The sequence below is a fragment of the Onychostoma macrolepis genome, chromosome 15, assembly GCF_012432095.1.
Source record: "Onychostoma macrolepis isolate SWU-2019 chromosome 15, ASM1243209v1, whole genome shotgun sequence".
NCBI lineage: Eukaryota > Metazoa > Chordata > Actinopteri > Cypriniformes > Cyprinidae > Onychostoma > Onychostoma macrolepis.
The window spans coordinates 16868109-16885111 of record NC_081169.1 but is presented as its reverse complement, the minus strand read 5'-3'; the positions used below and the strand labels follow the sequence as shown (position 1 = coordinate 16885111).

The 17003-nt window shown below is 37.5% G+C and overlaps 1 protein-coding gene across 2 annotated transcripts in view; it reads left to right on the top strand.

Annotated features, from left to right (window-relative positions):
* The window catches only part of mettl16 (methyltransferase 16, N6-methyladenosine), a 37605-nt gene extending 22235 nt beyond the window's left edge, over positions 1 to 15370 (top strand). For both annotated transcript variants that reach the window (XM_058799038.1, XM_058799039.1), the window contains exons 4-10: positions 494 to 634; positions 730 to 842; positions 1003 to 1145; positions 7488 to 7557; positions 9103 to 9192; positions 13374 to 13547; positions 14677 to 15370. In XM_058799038.1, coding sequence (XP_058655021.1) covers positions 494 to 634; positions 730 to 842; positions 1003 to 1145; positions 7488 to 7557; positions 9103 to 9192; positions 13374 to 13547; positions 14677 to 15183 — 1238 coding nt within the window. In that variant the 3' untranslated portion in view covers positions 15184 to 15370. The remainder of the gene's footprint in view (positions 1 to 493; positions 635 to 729; positions 843 to 1002; positions 1146 to 7487; positions 7558 to 9102; positions 9193 to 13373; positions 13548 to 14676) is intronic.
* The last annotated feature ends 1633 nt before the right edge of the window (positions 15371 to 17003 follow it).

The window sequence follows — 17003 nt, the reverse complement described above, 5'->3', positions numbered from 1 at the left end:
CACTTCATATTATCATACTAATACTTATTTAAGAGTTCTAACGTTTGGTGGTAAAATAATGTTTGTATAACAATTGAAATACAAGTTCTTTTTTGTTATTCTGAATATTTTGTGGTGAAACTACACATTTGTGATTTGTTTTTATTTGAAATGTAAATAGTTCAGATTTTATTTTATTTTATTCTCATTTCAATACCCAAAATTTGAAACATAGTTAATAGTTTTCATTTCACATTTAAGTTCTCCTTTCCTACAGGACACATTTAGTTAAATATCATATTGCAAGGTGATCGGTTATTCTGTGTTATTAGTTTAGATACAAAATATGTGAAATTGATACAATAACACCATAAAGTATTCATTATTCTTTGAACCGCATTGTTGGTCTGAAGTGTTGTCACTACATGAAGCATGTGTTTAGGTAAAGACTTGGAGGCAGATCATATATCATTTGTATTTAAGCTTATATGTGACTGGTTTTGGCTTTGTGCAGGTACTGGTGCTTCCTGTATTTACCCCTTGCTGGGAGCCACTATGAATGGCTGGTTCTTCCTCGCCACAGAAGTGGATGACATCTGCTTTAATTATGCAAAGAAGAACGTTGAGCAAAACCACCTGGCAGAGCTCATTAAAGGTAGGTGTGGTGTGTGTGTGTGTGATGCAGAGGGAGAGTTTGACAGTTTTAAATGTAATTTAACCCACTGAACCACATGTGTGTGTGTGTTGCAGTGGTGAAGGTGCCCCAGAAGACTCTGCTGATGGATGCGCTCAAGGATGAGTCCATTGTCTATGATTTCTGCATGTGCAATCCACCTTTCTTTGCCAACCAGTTAGAAGCAAAGGTACATTCAGCTCCAGTGTTTGAACAGACACCACACACAAGCAAAACCCCCAGGCTGTTTTCTAGCAGTATCTGTCTCTTTGTGCACATGACAATAGCTGTTATCCGTTCGTTCTTCCGCTTCTTCCGCTTCTTCCCCTCTTTTCTGTTTCCTCTGTCAGGGGGTGAATTCGAGGAACTCCCGCAGACCTCCACCCAGCTCCATCAACACTGGGGGGGTCACTGAGATCATGGCTGAGGGTGGAGAGCTGGAGTTTGTGAAAAGGATCATCCATGACAGTCTGCAACTAAAGAAGAGGCTTAGGTTACACGCATACACACACACATTCTTGCATTTGTGGTTTACGGGATTCTCCATAGGCGTAATGGTTTTTATACTGTACAAACTGTATTTAACCTCAACCCTAACCCTACACCTAAACCTACCCCTTACAGAAATCTACTGGCAATTTTTGAAATTCCTTATAAACCATGTTTATGTTGTAGTACCCATGTCATTATACACATTTCCTCATAAACCATATATACCAGAATACACACAATTACATTAAGGACCAACCCAAGATACATAACTTTTAAATTAAATGTAATTATTTATATATAATATTTATTGTATAAAATAAAGTATAAATAAATTAAAATGATAATATAATAGGACATTTTTATTTAAACATTGATAGCTTATAACATTGATAGATAAGTATTTATCTATCTATCTTATCTATCTATCTAATATTATAATAGTGATTGAGAGAATATGAGGAATAAAAATAAAACAAATAAAAAATGAATAAAAAAAATTACGCTCTAGAAAAATTACGTTCTATTCTGAATGATATCTCATATCTGAAACTTGGTTTTACAAGCACTTGTGTGTTTATTTCCCTCTATGTGATGAATTTGTACATCACTTTGGATAAAAGTGTTGACTAAATGAATAAATGTAAATATTTGTATATATTTTTTAATTATTATTTTTATATTATATTTAGTGCTGTCAAAGTTAACGCGTTAACGCAAATTCTTTTTAACGGCACTAAGTTTATTAACGCACGATTAACGCAGCGTGCATTTTCTGTTTGACCTGTGGCCTAGCCCGTAGTTGGAGAAATGCAGTGCAATGGAGATGCACAGTGTTGCCAACTTAGCTACTTTGCAGATCCCTTTACCGACTTTCCCCCCCCTCTTCAAAAAAGCGCCTAGCGACAAATCTTTAGGGTTTGCACAAACCTTTATTTAGTTTCTGAGACTCGCTGGTATTGCCGCGTGAGCGCAAGGTCTCTCTTTCCCAGCGTGCGCAGACATCCCTTTCTTTCTCTCTCTGTGCGTCTGCATTGTTCAGCAAGCGGCGGAGAGGAGCAGCGCTTTCCGTTAAACACAGATATTATGTTGCTTCTCTAATTTTACATGCAAGTAAAGCCGAAATCACAGCACAGCTATTGTCATTATCTTATGTGTATTTGATTTCATCAGACGACGGCTCGATTATCAGGATTTTTGTGCAGATTAACATCTTGGAAGGGAGAGCTGGTTATGTAGTCTTAATGGGTCGCGTTTCAGTCACTATTTCATATTCATCCCGTTGTCTGACAACAGAAACAGTAAAATATATCAACGAAAACAGTTTTATTGAGAATTTAGCTGCATCAAAATACAGTATGTAGGCACTGAGAGACAAACAAATCTAATAAGAAATAATAAATGAACATTTTGCATGTTCAGAAGAAGTGAGCTGCCCTGTCATGCAAAAATGTAAACAGGTTTGTGTAAGTAAATTGCTCTGTGCAAATAAAGAGAAGTCATGGGAACCTGGTATTTCTTTTTTCATGTGTCTAATAGACATGAACAAGTTCTTTGAAAAACATCTATGACCTATGAAACATAGGTCATACATCTAGTCTTCATGCTCTATGTTGACTGTGGTTTCAATAATAATAAACATACATTTGCATAAAGCATCCATATTTGTCCATGCCCATGTTGATTAGAGTATTAAAAACTTGAAAAGCATTAATTTAAGGTACATTTAGAACAAATAAAAATGTGCGATTAAGTTGCGATTAATCACGAGTTAACTCATGACAATCATGTGAGTTTTTAAAAAAAATGTAATCGATTGACAGCCCTAATTATATTATTTAAAAATGCAAATATTCCACATCGTCTTTAAATTAATATAAACTCATTAAAGCTGCATGCATAATAAATATAAAAGAATATTCAAAATGATGTTTCAAATGAAATATATTTATTTTACACAATATAATTTAGAAATTCTGAAATTCACACAATGAAACTTAGACTTTTAATCCGATAGCTATCGGTTGATGCCAAAACTCTCAAAATTGGCAAATAGTGACTGATATATCAGTCTGGCACCGATGTCAACACATGAGAAGCTGTAAGGAGTGTAATGTGAAGGGAGTAAACAGCCGCCAGTGTCCAGACCTGCAGAGGAGGTGTTTTCTACTGACTGAGCCAGAGAGGGGAAGAGGCCATGCTGATGAAAGGGGCAGGGCAGATGGATGCTGGGATGGATCTGTCATACAGAGTTTGCGTAATTAATTGACAGGCAAAGTAAATAATTACCCGAGGCGGTATCCGGGCCGCCCGACGGGAGCAGCTGTGTGTGTGACTGGGGCAGACGGCGAGCCCCCCCGTGCCAGGACTGTCAGTGGAGCGCTGGAGTGAAGCGGGTGGGGAGGGGTGGCAGAGCAACCAACATTAGGCCTGATTAACCATGTCATGAGCTGAACCCCAAGAGGAACGTGGCCGTGCGTGTGTGCATAGAGAAGTTGATTGACAAGTTGAATGGTATCTTTTAGGTTTCACAGTTTGGATGTAATATCAGATGTAGTTTTGTGTTTTTATGTCTTCTGCTTGTGTTGAGATTTGACTGCTATCCGCAGGGAAAGCTGGGCACTCTTCCATCTCGCTGTGTTACCAGCTCCCTGTCTCATGGGTTCAGACTACGCGAGCAGACTGTCGTAAAAGCAGCGTGTGTGTGTGTGTGGGTGTGTGTGTGTGCAGGTGCCCGTAGAGCCAGCCAGGCATTCTGATTGGCCCTCTGAGATGCTTCTTCCTCTCCAGCCCCTCAGATCTGTAATTACTGCCAGTCTTCCTCCAGTCTCACTTACATACTAAATACAACTCTGATTTTTCCTCATGCCAGACAATCTGTGCTATTGAAATCGTAATTGTTACTACTTCCTCCTCAGGGTCTGATAACTAAAGAGAATGCATAAACACCCCCTTTCCAAGGCCTGATAGATGCTGGAGTACCCCGTTATTAGCCGAGTGTGCCGGGGTGCCACACAGCCTCCCTCCGCTCCACTTCGGAGAGCATGTGTGGATATTAGGGCTCTTTAATATTTCATTCCGCAAAATGAAACGATTTTCAGGCCCCTTAGGCTCCATATGCAGTGTAATGTGTGTTCATCTACACTCCCTCGTTCTTGTGGTAGATTGGCCTTTGATAACCCCAAACCACCGCCCAACAAAAGTCAGTCTACAGCAGAGTCTATACATGACTGTGTTAGTTGTTAGAGTCAGCATGGAGTTGGTCTGTGTCTAATTGTACTTGACTGATTTGGTTATTTACTAAAGAAAAAAATGTCTGTAGTTGTAACGTGCTCTGCCTCTGAATCTATTTGACTTTTCAATGACGTCAGGCCAAACATTATTTAATCGCCATATGATTTAATATCTTGCCCAAAAATGTTTGTTTTTAAATCACTACTTTGCTTTCACTTCATCATTTTAAATCCCTCTGCAGTGTGACAATTTGTTTTATTGCAAATATTCAAATTAGTCTCAAATATAAGTCACAAAAACTACATGCATAATAATTATTTAAAAATTAATGCTGTTTATGATTACAAATAATATAATTATAAAAGCAAATATTAAAAAAGCTAAATAATGTTTACAAATATTTGTATGATTTATACACAAAATTAAATATTAAATTAATATTTATTTTATTGTAATATTTAAATAGCTATTTAGGCATTATTGTAGGCTACTGTTAGATAATGCAGTCATTGATATTTTAAATTGCTCAAATCAGCAGTAATACAAAGGTTAATAATGTAACATTACATCAAGTGTTAAATTTTATATATATATCTCTAAAGGCTCATTTAGGATGTAGTAAGGGTTTCAGATTGAAATTCATATTTTATGAGGCTTCTGGTCTAATATGCCAAAAAAAAAAACACTTTATCTCTGTTACTGAGCTTGTTGAATGTAATTTATGGAAAAGAAAAAACTGTTTACCAGGGAGTAATGTTGCAGGGATCTATTTATATTTTCTTGAAAACCCTAAAAAAAAAGCTTCCTTTCCTTAACACTGCATTTAAGAACTCTGGCTATATATGCAGTGGGGGAAAAAATTATTTGATCCCCTGCTGATTTTGTACGTTTGCCCACTGACAAAGAAATGATTAGTCTACAATTTTAATGGTTTATTTGAACTGTGAGAGACAGAATAACAACAAAAAAATCCAGAAAACGCATTTCAAAAAAAGTTATAAATTGATTTGAATTTTAATGTCAAATAATTATTTGACTCCTTTGCAAAACATGACTCAGTACTTGGTGGCAAAACCCTTGTTGGCAATCACAGAGGTCAGACGTTTCTTGTAGTTGGCCACCAGGTTTGCACACATCTCAGGAGGGATTTTGTCTCACTGCTCTTTACAGATCCTCTCCAAGTCATTAAGGTTTCGAGGCTGACATTTGGCAACTCAAACCTTCAGCTCCCTCCACAGATTTTCTATGGGATTAAGGTCTGGAGACTGGCGGTCACTCCAGGATCTTAATGTGCTTCTTCTTGAGCCACTCCTTTGTTACCTTGGCCGTGTGTTTTGGGTCATTGTCATGCTGGAATACCCATCCACGACCCATTTTCAATGCCCTCGCTGGCTTCAGTGCCCTGGCCCTGATGGTACATGGCCCCGTCCATCGTCCCTTTGATGCGGTGCAGTTGTCCTGTCCCCTTAGCAGAAAAACACCCCCAAAGCATAATGTTTCCACCTCCATGTTTGACGGTGGGGATGGTGTTCTTGGGGTCCTCCTCCAAACACGGCGAGTTGAGTTGATGCCAAAGAGCTGGATTTTGGTCTCATCTGGCCACAACACTTTCATCCAGTTCTCCTCGGAATCATTGGCAAACTTCAGACGGGCTGTACATGTGCTTTCTTGAGCAGGGGGACCTTGCGGGCGCTGCAGGATTTCAGTCCTTCACGGCGTAGTGTGTTTCCAACTGTTTTCTTGGTGACGATGGTCCCAGCTGCCTTGAGATGATCCTCCCGTGTAGTTCTGGGCTGATTCCTCACCGTTCTCATGATCATTGAAAATCCACGAGGTGAGATCTTGCATGGAGCCCCAGTCCGAGGGAGATTGACAGTTATTTTGTGTTTCTTCCATTTGCAAATAATCGCACCAGCTCTTTGGTCTTGGCCATGGTGGAGAGTTTGGAATCTGATTGATTGATTCTGTGGTCAGGTGCCCTTTAAAAGAGTGCTCCTAATCTCAGCTCCTTACCTGTGTAATAGACACCTGGGAGCCAGAAATCTTGCTGATTGATAGGGGATCAAGTACTTATTTGACTCATGAAAATGCAAATCAATTTATAACTTATTTGAAATGCGTTTTTCTGGATTTTTTTGTTATTCTGTCTCTCACTGTTCAAATAAAACTACCATTAAAATTATAGACTGATCATTTCTTTGTCAGTGGGCAAAAGTACAAAATCAGCAGGGGATCAAATAATTTTTACCCACTATGTGTGTGTGTGTGTATATATATATATATATATATATATATATATATATATATATATATATATATATATATATATATATATATATATATATATATATATATATATATATATATATATATATATATATATATATATATATATATATATATGGCAGTTAATGCTGATGAATAAAAAGTTATGGCATTAATGGCAAATAATGATGGATTTCAAGAAGAAATACATCAGGAAGGCCTTGAAAGTGAACATGACCTTTAAGCCCCACATTTTGCTCACAAATCCTAATTAAAAATAGGTGCTGTCTGTCTTCCATAATGAACAAATCTGTGTTTGCTATCCCACTATCCAGTCGGTGGGTAAAATCAACTCTTGCCCTACATTTATTCACTGAATATCCTGTTTGACTCATAAATGTCACATTACAGAGATAAAATGGGTTGTGAACATGCTTCATGCTGACCTTTAAGCTATTCCTCTGTGATTAAAAGCAAGATTCTGTCAATTTAGAAACCAAAAGAACTAGAAAATTAAGAGTTGAGCACCAATCAATTATGCATAAACTGTGTTATCCTCCCACTCTCTGTGGGCACTGGCTGATGAAGCCTCATCTTTTTTTATAATGGTGGATATTCATTGATTTTTGTCTCATGCGCAGCTTCAAAGCTTCCTGTCGAGGTGGGGTTTTTAATTAAACATCGCGCCTCATATCTTAAAAATGTAAAGAGTAGCCCAACTGACCGTTCCCACAGAGCGAGCCCATATTCAACCCACGGCTCTGCATCCTGCAGTTTATTTGATGTGCTTCCATGGATCAGGTGTCCAGGCTGGTGGTTTCACAAGCCCTTTTTTTTCTGTTTACAGGTGGTACAGTTGCATGCTGGGAAAGAAGTGTAGCCTGGCACCTTTGAAAGATGAGCTGCGGAAACAAGGGGTGAGTTTTGCTTGGACCACTGCGTGCGTGTGTGTATTTTGTCTCTCAGATCTTTACAGATAAATGAGTGGGCGTTTCCCCTAGACTTCAGGTTAATTGATCTTAATGAGTTTCACTAGCGTGGCCTAAAAACGTACCACGACAGGGAGCGCTAATGGAGTAGATTTCATTAGTTCATTAGGCATCATTAGCTCCCGCGTCACCCCTCCAGCCCCCCTCGATTGCTCCACCTGTGTCTGTACAGTCAGAACGCTGTGATATCTGTGAATGAAAGGCATTCGCCCTGCTCACAGGTTATTAGTCTGGTGTCAGTCAGTCTGTTCGGCTCGGGCCTGATGTGTGGTTTGATTCATCTGAAGGTGTCAGAGTCCCGTCACCCTTCATTAGTGTCATTGTTCTCCTGGCCAGCGTCCAGCAGACGGGGCCGCTTCCTCCTCTCGCCACTGTGGCTGTAATTAATATGCTAATGAGGTTCTTTCTCTCGTTCTCGTTCGCCCTCTCACTTTCCCCTCTCCGAGTAGTGTTTTTATTTTTTTTACTGAAGAGCAGTGGGATTTGATTTCACCCCTAACACCCACATATCGGTGTTAAAACACACTCCCCACTGTGTGAATGGCAGGTCTGTAATTCTCTGTTTATGCCTTCTGGGATAGGGGGTCTGCTGTCAGTCATACACTATGCATATAAAGAGTATATACGTGTTTATATTGTGTTTTATATAAGTCCTTTTCCCATCAGTCCTACCATTTTTTGCATTGTGACATTTTGCAAGCACATTTAATCCCTCTCCGCCAAGCATCTGTAACCTACTAAAAGTATCAAAATACTACAATGCTAAATAAATAAATGACATTTTATATATATAATATTTATTTATTTTTTATTTTTTTTGGAAGGACTGATATTAAAATGCAATGTCTGATAAATGTTTTTTAATTTATTTATTTTTTTTTTTAAATGAGCATTTATGATGGCAAAGGTAATCAAAATATAAAAATGTGAAATGATTATGAACAATTAAACATCCAATATCCATAATACTAATAAATTTAAAGAATCTGTAACATCAACAGATAAATGGAATGAATGAATGAAGCATTTATATGCTTAAATGCATTTATAAGCATTTAAATGATATGACACTGATATATTGTGCAACTCTAATTGTAAAAGGCAATGGTAGACATATCATGGTAGTATATGTTGTATTGAATTATACCTGTTGTAAATAAATTATGCTAATAAAAATTAATTGCTAATAAAGATTTACATTTTTTAAAAATCATTGTCTGAACAGAAAATATTACAGAAATGACAGTGAGTTTATTTGGCTTAAAGTAATGCAAATTTGGGAGAGAAATATGCTTCATTGTCATGAATGTCACAATGCAGTCCTAAAAATGATCCTTTCTTTATGCAAAATATGATTTTCTGATATCTTTAATATAACCCAGACTTCTCTTGATAGTTTTTGTAAGATTCACAGGCTGTTTTGTGTTTGAATCGCCACTAATGAGATCCTCCTCATCTTTTGTCCTTTCACAGGTGCCCAAAGTAACACACACTGAGTTCTGTCAAGGTCGAACCATGCGCTGGGCCCTGGCTTGGAGTTTCTATGATGACGTACCTGTGCCTGTAAGCTCTGAGCACTTCCTGCATTACTTTATAGACAGTAGAGAGTGTTTGCCTCAGTTTAGAGTAAGCTAGTCCTCACATAACCCATGCACCCAGTCTGTCTGATGCATTTGTGTGTGGGAAAGCAACACCTGCTGAATATTCACTGGGCTCGGCCCTCTTTTTAATAATGCATCTTTAGCCCATTCCATCAGATACACTTGACCTGCTTCCTAAGGCACAGTGCAGCTCCTTCTTAGCAACAGTTGCCCAGACAGGGTGACTGTGCCATGTAGTCACGCACTTCAGAAGGGCTATAAAAGGGGAAAAGAGGTGGAGGGAATGGAGAAAGGAGCGGCAGGATGATTTGTTATGGTCTTTCAGGAGAATTCCCCAAGTCCCAGATGCCTTTTTCCTCACAAGCACTTGAGCAGAAAGATTGGCCTACATATCTGTCTGCGAGCTGCTCCACCCTTAGCCAGCATACAGACGCATCTAGATCTGGATGGCACCCACATCCTTCTGTGCTTTATTCGCTCTCTCCCATTTCAGTTTTTCCACTTCCTGTGTCCATTCTTCTTCTCTGAAGCCAGCTGAGCCCCATTAGCAGAGCGCACAGAAGCCAGATCAATCTCTTTGACAGTCAGATCTTCAATCCAGACGTGAAATGTATTGCATGAGAGGTAGGGGGTACAGCGAAGACTCTGACAAAAAAGGTAGGGTTTGAAAAGGACCCTGTGGTGCTGAAAGCATGCCCGGGATCTGAAGCTGTTGAAGCAGTGGATTTACAGTAGTGGGGGGTAGGGGTCAAAGGTCACCAGGCAGGAAGCAGCACTAAAGCAGGACAGAATGAGGCCAGTTGTCAGCATCCGTGGATCACTGTGGAAATCATCTGCTTGTGTTCAATAATTGAATAATGACCTTTCAGCTCAGTCTCTGCGTGGTTAAAATCCCAAGGCTCGTGATTTTTTTTTTTTTTTGCACGTTTAAGAGAGAAGCCACTCCAGACACATCAAGAGGCTCGGTGTTGAGAGCGGAAGCCGTTTTATGCAGGATCTACTCAACCTGCTTAGAGCAAATGTGTGGTAGATAAATAATGAACTGAGTGGAGGGGGTTATAATTCACAGTGAAGAGGGGATAAAAGCAGTGCATCGCTCTGATTAAGACTGATAGAAATGAATTAAGAGGGAGCTTGTGGATCGATGCGTGTGTCCTTCTGTTTTCATCCATTATGTGCTCTTCACAAATGGGTAGAGATGCTCTGAGACACATTTTTGACCGTGTGAAATATCATGCTTAGTTCATCTGAGACAAAACACTGTAGATACTGCTAGTCTGATCATATTTAGATTCATCGCAGTATTTAGTCATTACAGAGAATTACTGTGGACACAGGGTTCTTTAATATTCATGAGAATTTTTGGTCTGCTTTTGTTCATAGATTTTGCTTACTGGGATGAGATTTTGTCATGCTTCCTAGAGTTAGACAACTTAAAGTCAGAAAACGGCGCCCCCTTGTGTTGAAGTATGCTGGGCTGCATGGGGAACCGCCTTAATGTTAAATCTTCAAATCTGGCATGAAATCAGCTGAGGACAAAAGAGAGATAACCTTTTTTTTTTTTTTTCACCATTCAATATGATATTATTATTATTATTAATAAAAATAATAATTATTATTAAATGTAGTAATTTATCATTAACATGATAAATAACAATAAAACATGTTAATGATTATTATTATTGCATTTAATAATTATTATATTTATTACTATTATTATTATTATTATTATTATTATTCCAACTTTGTTTTATTTAAATTCAAATAAAATTATGAAAAGAAATTGAACCACTCAAAGAAAAATATTACTGCTGCAATATGTTTGTACTGTTAAAAAAGTATTTAATAAAAACAACAATAGTCATCATTTAAATATTATTAGTATTAATAATAAATTTAGTATTATATTATAGTATTTATAAATTCTAAAAATAAATCAATAATAATTAAATCAATTGTCCTGTAAAATAAAAAAAACTATAATTATAATAATTTAACTTTCACAATAGCTTTAATAATAAAGCTTCTATTTTGTTGACAACAGATTTATAAATTATTCTTATTATTAAATCTTATTATTTAGTTTGTGCAGCGCTGTCAGAAGCTATGCACACATGAAATGTATCTTTAAAGTATATGAAAAAGCAGCAGTTCTTTACTTTGGATTTCTGCAATTCATGTGAGTCATACCTCAGATTGGAAAATAAGAATATACATATAAATACAAAACAAAACAAAAAAACATCCCTGTAAAATTATACCCAATTAGGGTTTTGTAATTTAATAATGTTGCTTGTGTGCTGGACCCTGTCCTCCAGTTTTTTATAAAGCAGAAAGAAGCTTTTATAAAGTTAAATTAATGGTTTAAACATATTAATGCATATTTAATAACCCAATTACCTTTGACAGTCTTTTCTACCAAAGTGTTTTAATACTAGAATTTAGGAGACATCCTCCTGTTTATGCCCTCTGACAATAACAGTGACCCTGTGTGAAACGTGATTTAACCGCTGTCTGCTGAGACATGACAAATTTGACAAACGGCAGAACCAGCAACTTCAGCACAGGGAGTTATTCAGACACTATGACTAGCTGACTGTCCCTAAGTCCAATTGACTTAATGTAGTTAACCTTATACAAGGAAGACAGTTAAGATGTATGGTCTAGTGTGTGCTAAATGTGTTGCTTATTCCGACAGGACCGAAACAGTGGGTTGTTGAGTAGAGTAAGATCCTGTGATGGATGCCAGATTAGCTGTGTGCTTTATCTTCTATTATGATTAACGGTCACCAAAGACCGCCCAGGACAGCCCACACTGATGGAGTAGATGATGGGTGTGGTGTGTTTTTCGGTACTGAGGGGGTCGGTCTGTTGGCTTGTGATGAGTCACATTTATCTGCTCTAACAACAGATGCTCTGTTAGAGGAGCAGAGAGACATGTGACTGAAGCAGTGTGTGAGAATCCACTATTACGAGAGCTGGAGAAGTCAAAATATGACTGCTGTGTCTCAGTAGGACATGATTCAGTGTTTACATTTCATCATAAATTACTCTACGTACAAAATAACACATACTACACTGAGCTGTTCAGGGCCTCAGACTCATTAATAGTTTCTATGGCAACGCTCATACTGTCAAAATGAATCCTTGGCCAGTTTTGTTGATGACACTTATTCGCTGCATTCATTCATGAATATATTGCTATGGTAATGGTAACACACTTATTAAAATGGCATATGAAACAGAAATATTGATAGAGAATGGAACCCAGCTATCTTTAATGTGGAAGCCATTTTGGGTTTTTTTCACAGAGAAATCTGCACTTCATTTTTGTTTTGTAATATTTTTATATATATATATATATAATATGTATATGTTTTTTTTTTTTTTGTATACGAGGAAGTGGAGTTGATGTATTATTGGGTGTTATTAGTAATTGATGGTCATTCGCAGTGACTGATCATGAAGTCATTTTAATGTGATTGAGCTCGCATTTGAATATGCCCGATGAAGGTCATGAGACCTGAACGTTGTCAATAAATTATTGTTTTTGATGCTTTTGCAAGTATTGGTAGTGTGCAGGATTTTCTTTTGTTTTTTAGTTTTTTGACTTGACTTTTTTTGGTCTTTTTCTCCTACGCACCTATCTATTACCTGCAGATGTGCGATGGTTGATTGTTAATTAACATTAAACTATTTAAAATAATATTCAAATGTCATTTTTAAAAACATTTTTGTAATTTTGTGCTTTTCTTTTTTTAGCTTTATTTATTTTAGTTTTAGTAATTCAGCCTAAACTTATTTTAATTTAGCTAGTTGCCAGTTTTTGTTTTCAGAGTTGAAGTTTTTCATTTAATTTCAGATTTTATTTAATAAACGAGTGCCACAAGGACTCCAGATAGTTCATTGAACTCATTGAAGGCCAAGGTGATCTTTGTGTTTTGCTGCCCTCTATTGACCACCTTTAAAACATATTAAGAACTGAGATTCGTGAATTAAATTGATCCTTGTTCTGTAACAAACATCCCTTCTTGACGTGGGTAGGTGATGTTGCAGCTAATCATGTAAAAAAAAAAATAAACTGACATGTAAACACTCTAAAGTTAACTTACAAAAACTTATTTCCTTCTGAATTTCTCTCAGTCTCCCCCCTGTAAGAAGCGTAAGCTGGAGAAAGCCCGTAAGCCCCTCACCTTCACTGTACTGAAGCCCACCGTGGCGGAGCTCCAGATGCAGGCGCCCAGCATCGGCTGCACCGACACCAGCCCCACAGAGAGTGTGTCTGCCTGGCTGGAGAAGATCCTCACAGACCTGAAGGTAAACAGAAAGAGGAAACTGGATGCATTTATTTTCAGACATCAATGGGTTTCCATTTATTTTATCAGGGATAAGTGGTAAGTTCAGTACAAAAAAATGTAACTCGTCCTGCACTGTTTGTCATAGACCTTTGAAAGAGGCACCAAATCGTGCAGGTTTTTAAGAGGTTTTTGGAGAGCATTGCGACCAACTTTGACGGGCCAGAGCTCCGAGCAAGAATTTCATAGAAACACGTGGGTCATCACATTTGAAGAAGCTTGCAAGCTGTGCGAGAACATACCTCGCAATGGGGTAGAAGTTGTACCCCTGGGGCACAAGAGTCCCCCAAATTTGCCCCATAGACATACTATGGTGAAGGAAATGTGTGCACGTTTTTCCTACTATGGTAACTTGCATAGGAATTTAGCATTTAACATAACTTTGGATCACAGTGTCATAGAGACATGGGGTTGGCTCATTTCACTCATCCAAACAATCAGTTTCGCAGGATCATTGTGAAGCTTTCAAACCACTCCCTAACAACCAAAAAGAGTACCCTAGCAACCATTTAGCAAGACCTAAATCTCTGCATCAGAACATCGTATAGACATGGGGTTTGGCTCTTTTGACTCATGCTAGCAAACAGCACTTCCAACATGCTAGCACTGAACAGCTACATGTTAATATTGATTAAGTGCTAAAACACGTTAAATGATAAATAATTTTTAAAACAAAAAGTAACCAGATAACTGCACCGTGCCGAGTTTTGACACGGCAAGCACCACTCACATTTTCTTCAGAAAATGTACATATCTAATTATTATTGTTGTTGTTATTAACTTATTATTATTATTATTATTATTAATAATAATAATGTAACCACCATTAATGATAATAACAACAGTAATTGTTTCTATTATTATTTTAAGATATCCTTATTATTATTGTTATTATTAGTAAATTAACAAAAGAAAATAATTTTGTTAATTATGTAATAATAATAATTGTTGTTGTTAGTAGTAGTATTGTTGCTGTTATTTAATGTTTATTATTTAGCAGACACTCTGTTCCAAAGCAACTTGCTGTAGGCTTAATGTAGGCACAATGGCTAATACAAATGTTATACAAACATTAAACTTCTCATCTTCAGGTGCTTCATAAGCGGGTTCCTTGTGGAGAGGCGGAGCTCAGCCTCTTCCTGACAGCAGTGGAGAACACCTGGATTCACACGCGGCAGAAGAGACGAGAACATGGACGACATCTCCGAGAGCTCCCTAGAGCGCAACCGACCTCCACCTGCAGCACGGATGCCTCCGCTCCATCTGTCCCTGACACAGACACTGCAACACCAGCACCAGAGGAACCCACAGCAGAGGGCAGCAACGTGAACGAGAGGAACGAGCAGCAAGACCCAGAGAAAGGTGCTGACGTCCCAATGGAGTCCCCCACCGAACCAAAGCAGGTGGCCGCTGGCGGTCCTCAAAACCCAGAGACTGTACAGCACTTTCTCTTCAAGTGCCTGGTGAACGTGAAGGAGGAAGAGACCGATGTGGTGGTGGAGATGCATTGGGTGGAAGGGCAGAATAAAGATTTGATGAACCAGCTCTGTACTTGTTTGAAGAACTCTCTCTTTCGACAGGTAGCCAAACGTACCTAAAACCATACTGGCTTCGTTCAGCTTTCCTCCCCACCTTCCAACACAGATTCAACCATTACCACTGTCCACAGTGCTGGTAAAGCTGCAAATTAAACAGAACTCCACATTCACAGATGTTTTATTAGCCACTGATCGATGTTGTGATCAGAATTTGTATTACGTTTGTAATAAAATATTTTTAAATAATTTTTGTTGTTAGTGTTTTTGTCACTTTGGTTAAATGTACACTGATAAATAAATTTGGTCACACTTTATTTTAAGGTCCAATTCTCGATATTAACAAATCAATAACTATTACTTTTGTCTCAGTAAACTCCTAATTTGCTGTTTATTAATAGTCAGTAAGGTAGTTAAGTTCAGGTATTGGGTATGATTAAGGATGTAGAATATGGTCGTGCAGAATATGTGCTTTTTAAATAATAATAAACAGCCAATATGTTAATAGGCATGCTAATAAGCAACTAGTTAATAGTGAGAATTTGTCCCTACTGAAGTGTTACCATTCATTTTATTTAGGTTGTTATTTATTTTAGAGATAATTAGATTTATTTAATTGTAGATTTTAATGCTTACCAATTGTATATAATAATAATATCACTATTTTCTTAAGGTTGCAGTGAACAGACAGATCTGTTGATGAATTATTGGAAAAGAAAAAATGAAGGGCATGGACTTGGTTCTAAACATCTGTCACTGATTTGATATTAAGATGACTTAAGTCGGTTGATTTCATCAGAAGCTGTGGTTATGATATTTTGATAAGACATGAGGTCCAAAATTTTGCTAAAAATTAAACCTGCATGGATGAATTGTTCACAGTGAGATCTGTAATATGCATCTAGAAGTGAAATTAGGTTTCATTTTATTATCCAGTGTTTAGATTTTTTACTTTAATTTTCTACAGAACAATATGCTTTGAATTCGATTTTATAAAAATTTTAATCAAATATAAAAATATGATTAAAATAGTTTTAGCTTTCTTGGATGCTGGCGTTGAATTTTTATATTAAAAATATATTATTTTAAATACATTTTTGTACTTTTTTTTATTATTATTAATAGTAACATTTGATCCTGATTTTAACTAACCAAAATCCAGTTTACTTAAGAGGCAATAGCTTCCTGTATTTACAAATGTTGGGCAAAGGTTGTCCCCATATATTCCTCAGACATACAATATTTGGAAAGCCAAATAACTCGATAATACGTTGTGTTCCTTTGCATTTCCTGTCTCTGGAATGCCTTTTTGGTTGTTTCACAGGAAGTTCGAGTTAGTATAAACGTTCTGAGAGGAGTAGGCCTTCATAACAGGAAGCAGCGGCCGCTGCAGCAGTCACTGAGAGGACCATGAGCAGATAACGTGCGCTGGGAGTCACGTGAAGCTTTCCAGGGTAAACAAGCTCCTACTCTAATTGCCCCGGGAGCAGCTTCTTAAGTTGAACCAGGAGTTTATTCACCGTTTCCGTGCATGTGAGAGTCATATGAAAGTCTAAGGGTAGAGAAGGTTTATGAGCGTGTTTGCTTTGACCTTCTCAAGTGATTAAAAGGAAATGAAGAATGACTTGACATGTGCATAGCACTCAACCACAAAGCAACAGGATTTTAGTTCTCATGTGGAAGGCTGTTTCTTCTATCAGAGAGACGTAAACAGAAATTTTCCGCTGTTTTTGTAATGTTTTCCTTTTGACTGAAATCAGATACATTGGTTTGAATGCATGTGCAGAAGTCATGGGAAATTGCAGAGAAAGTTCAGATACAGTGGCGAAGGGCTTAGATATGTTGCTATATTTTTTTCTCCCGTTTCTGGAAATGTCAAGATG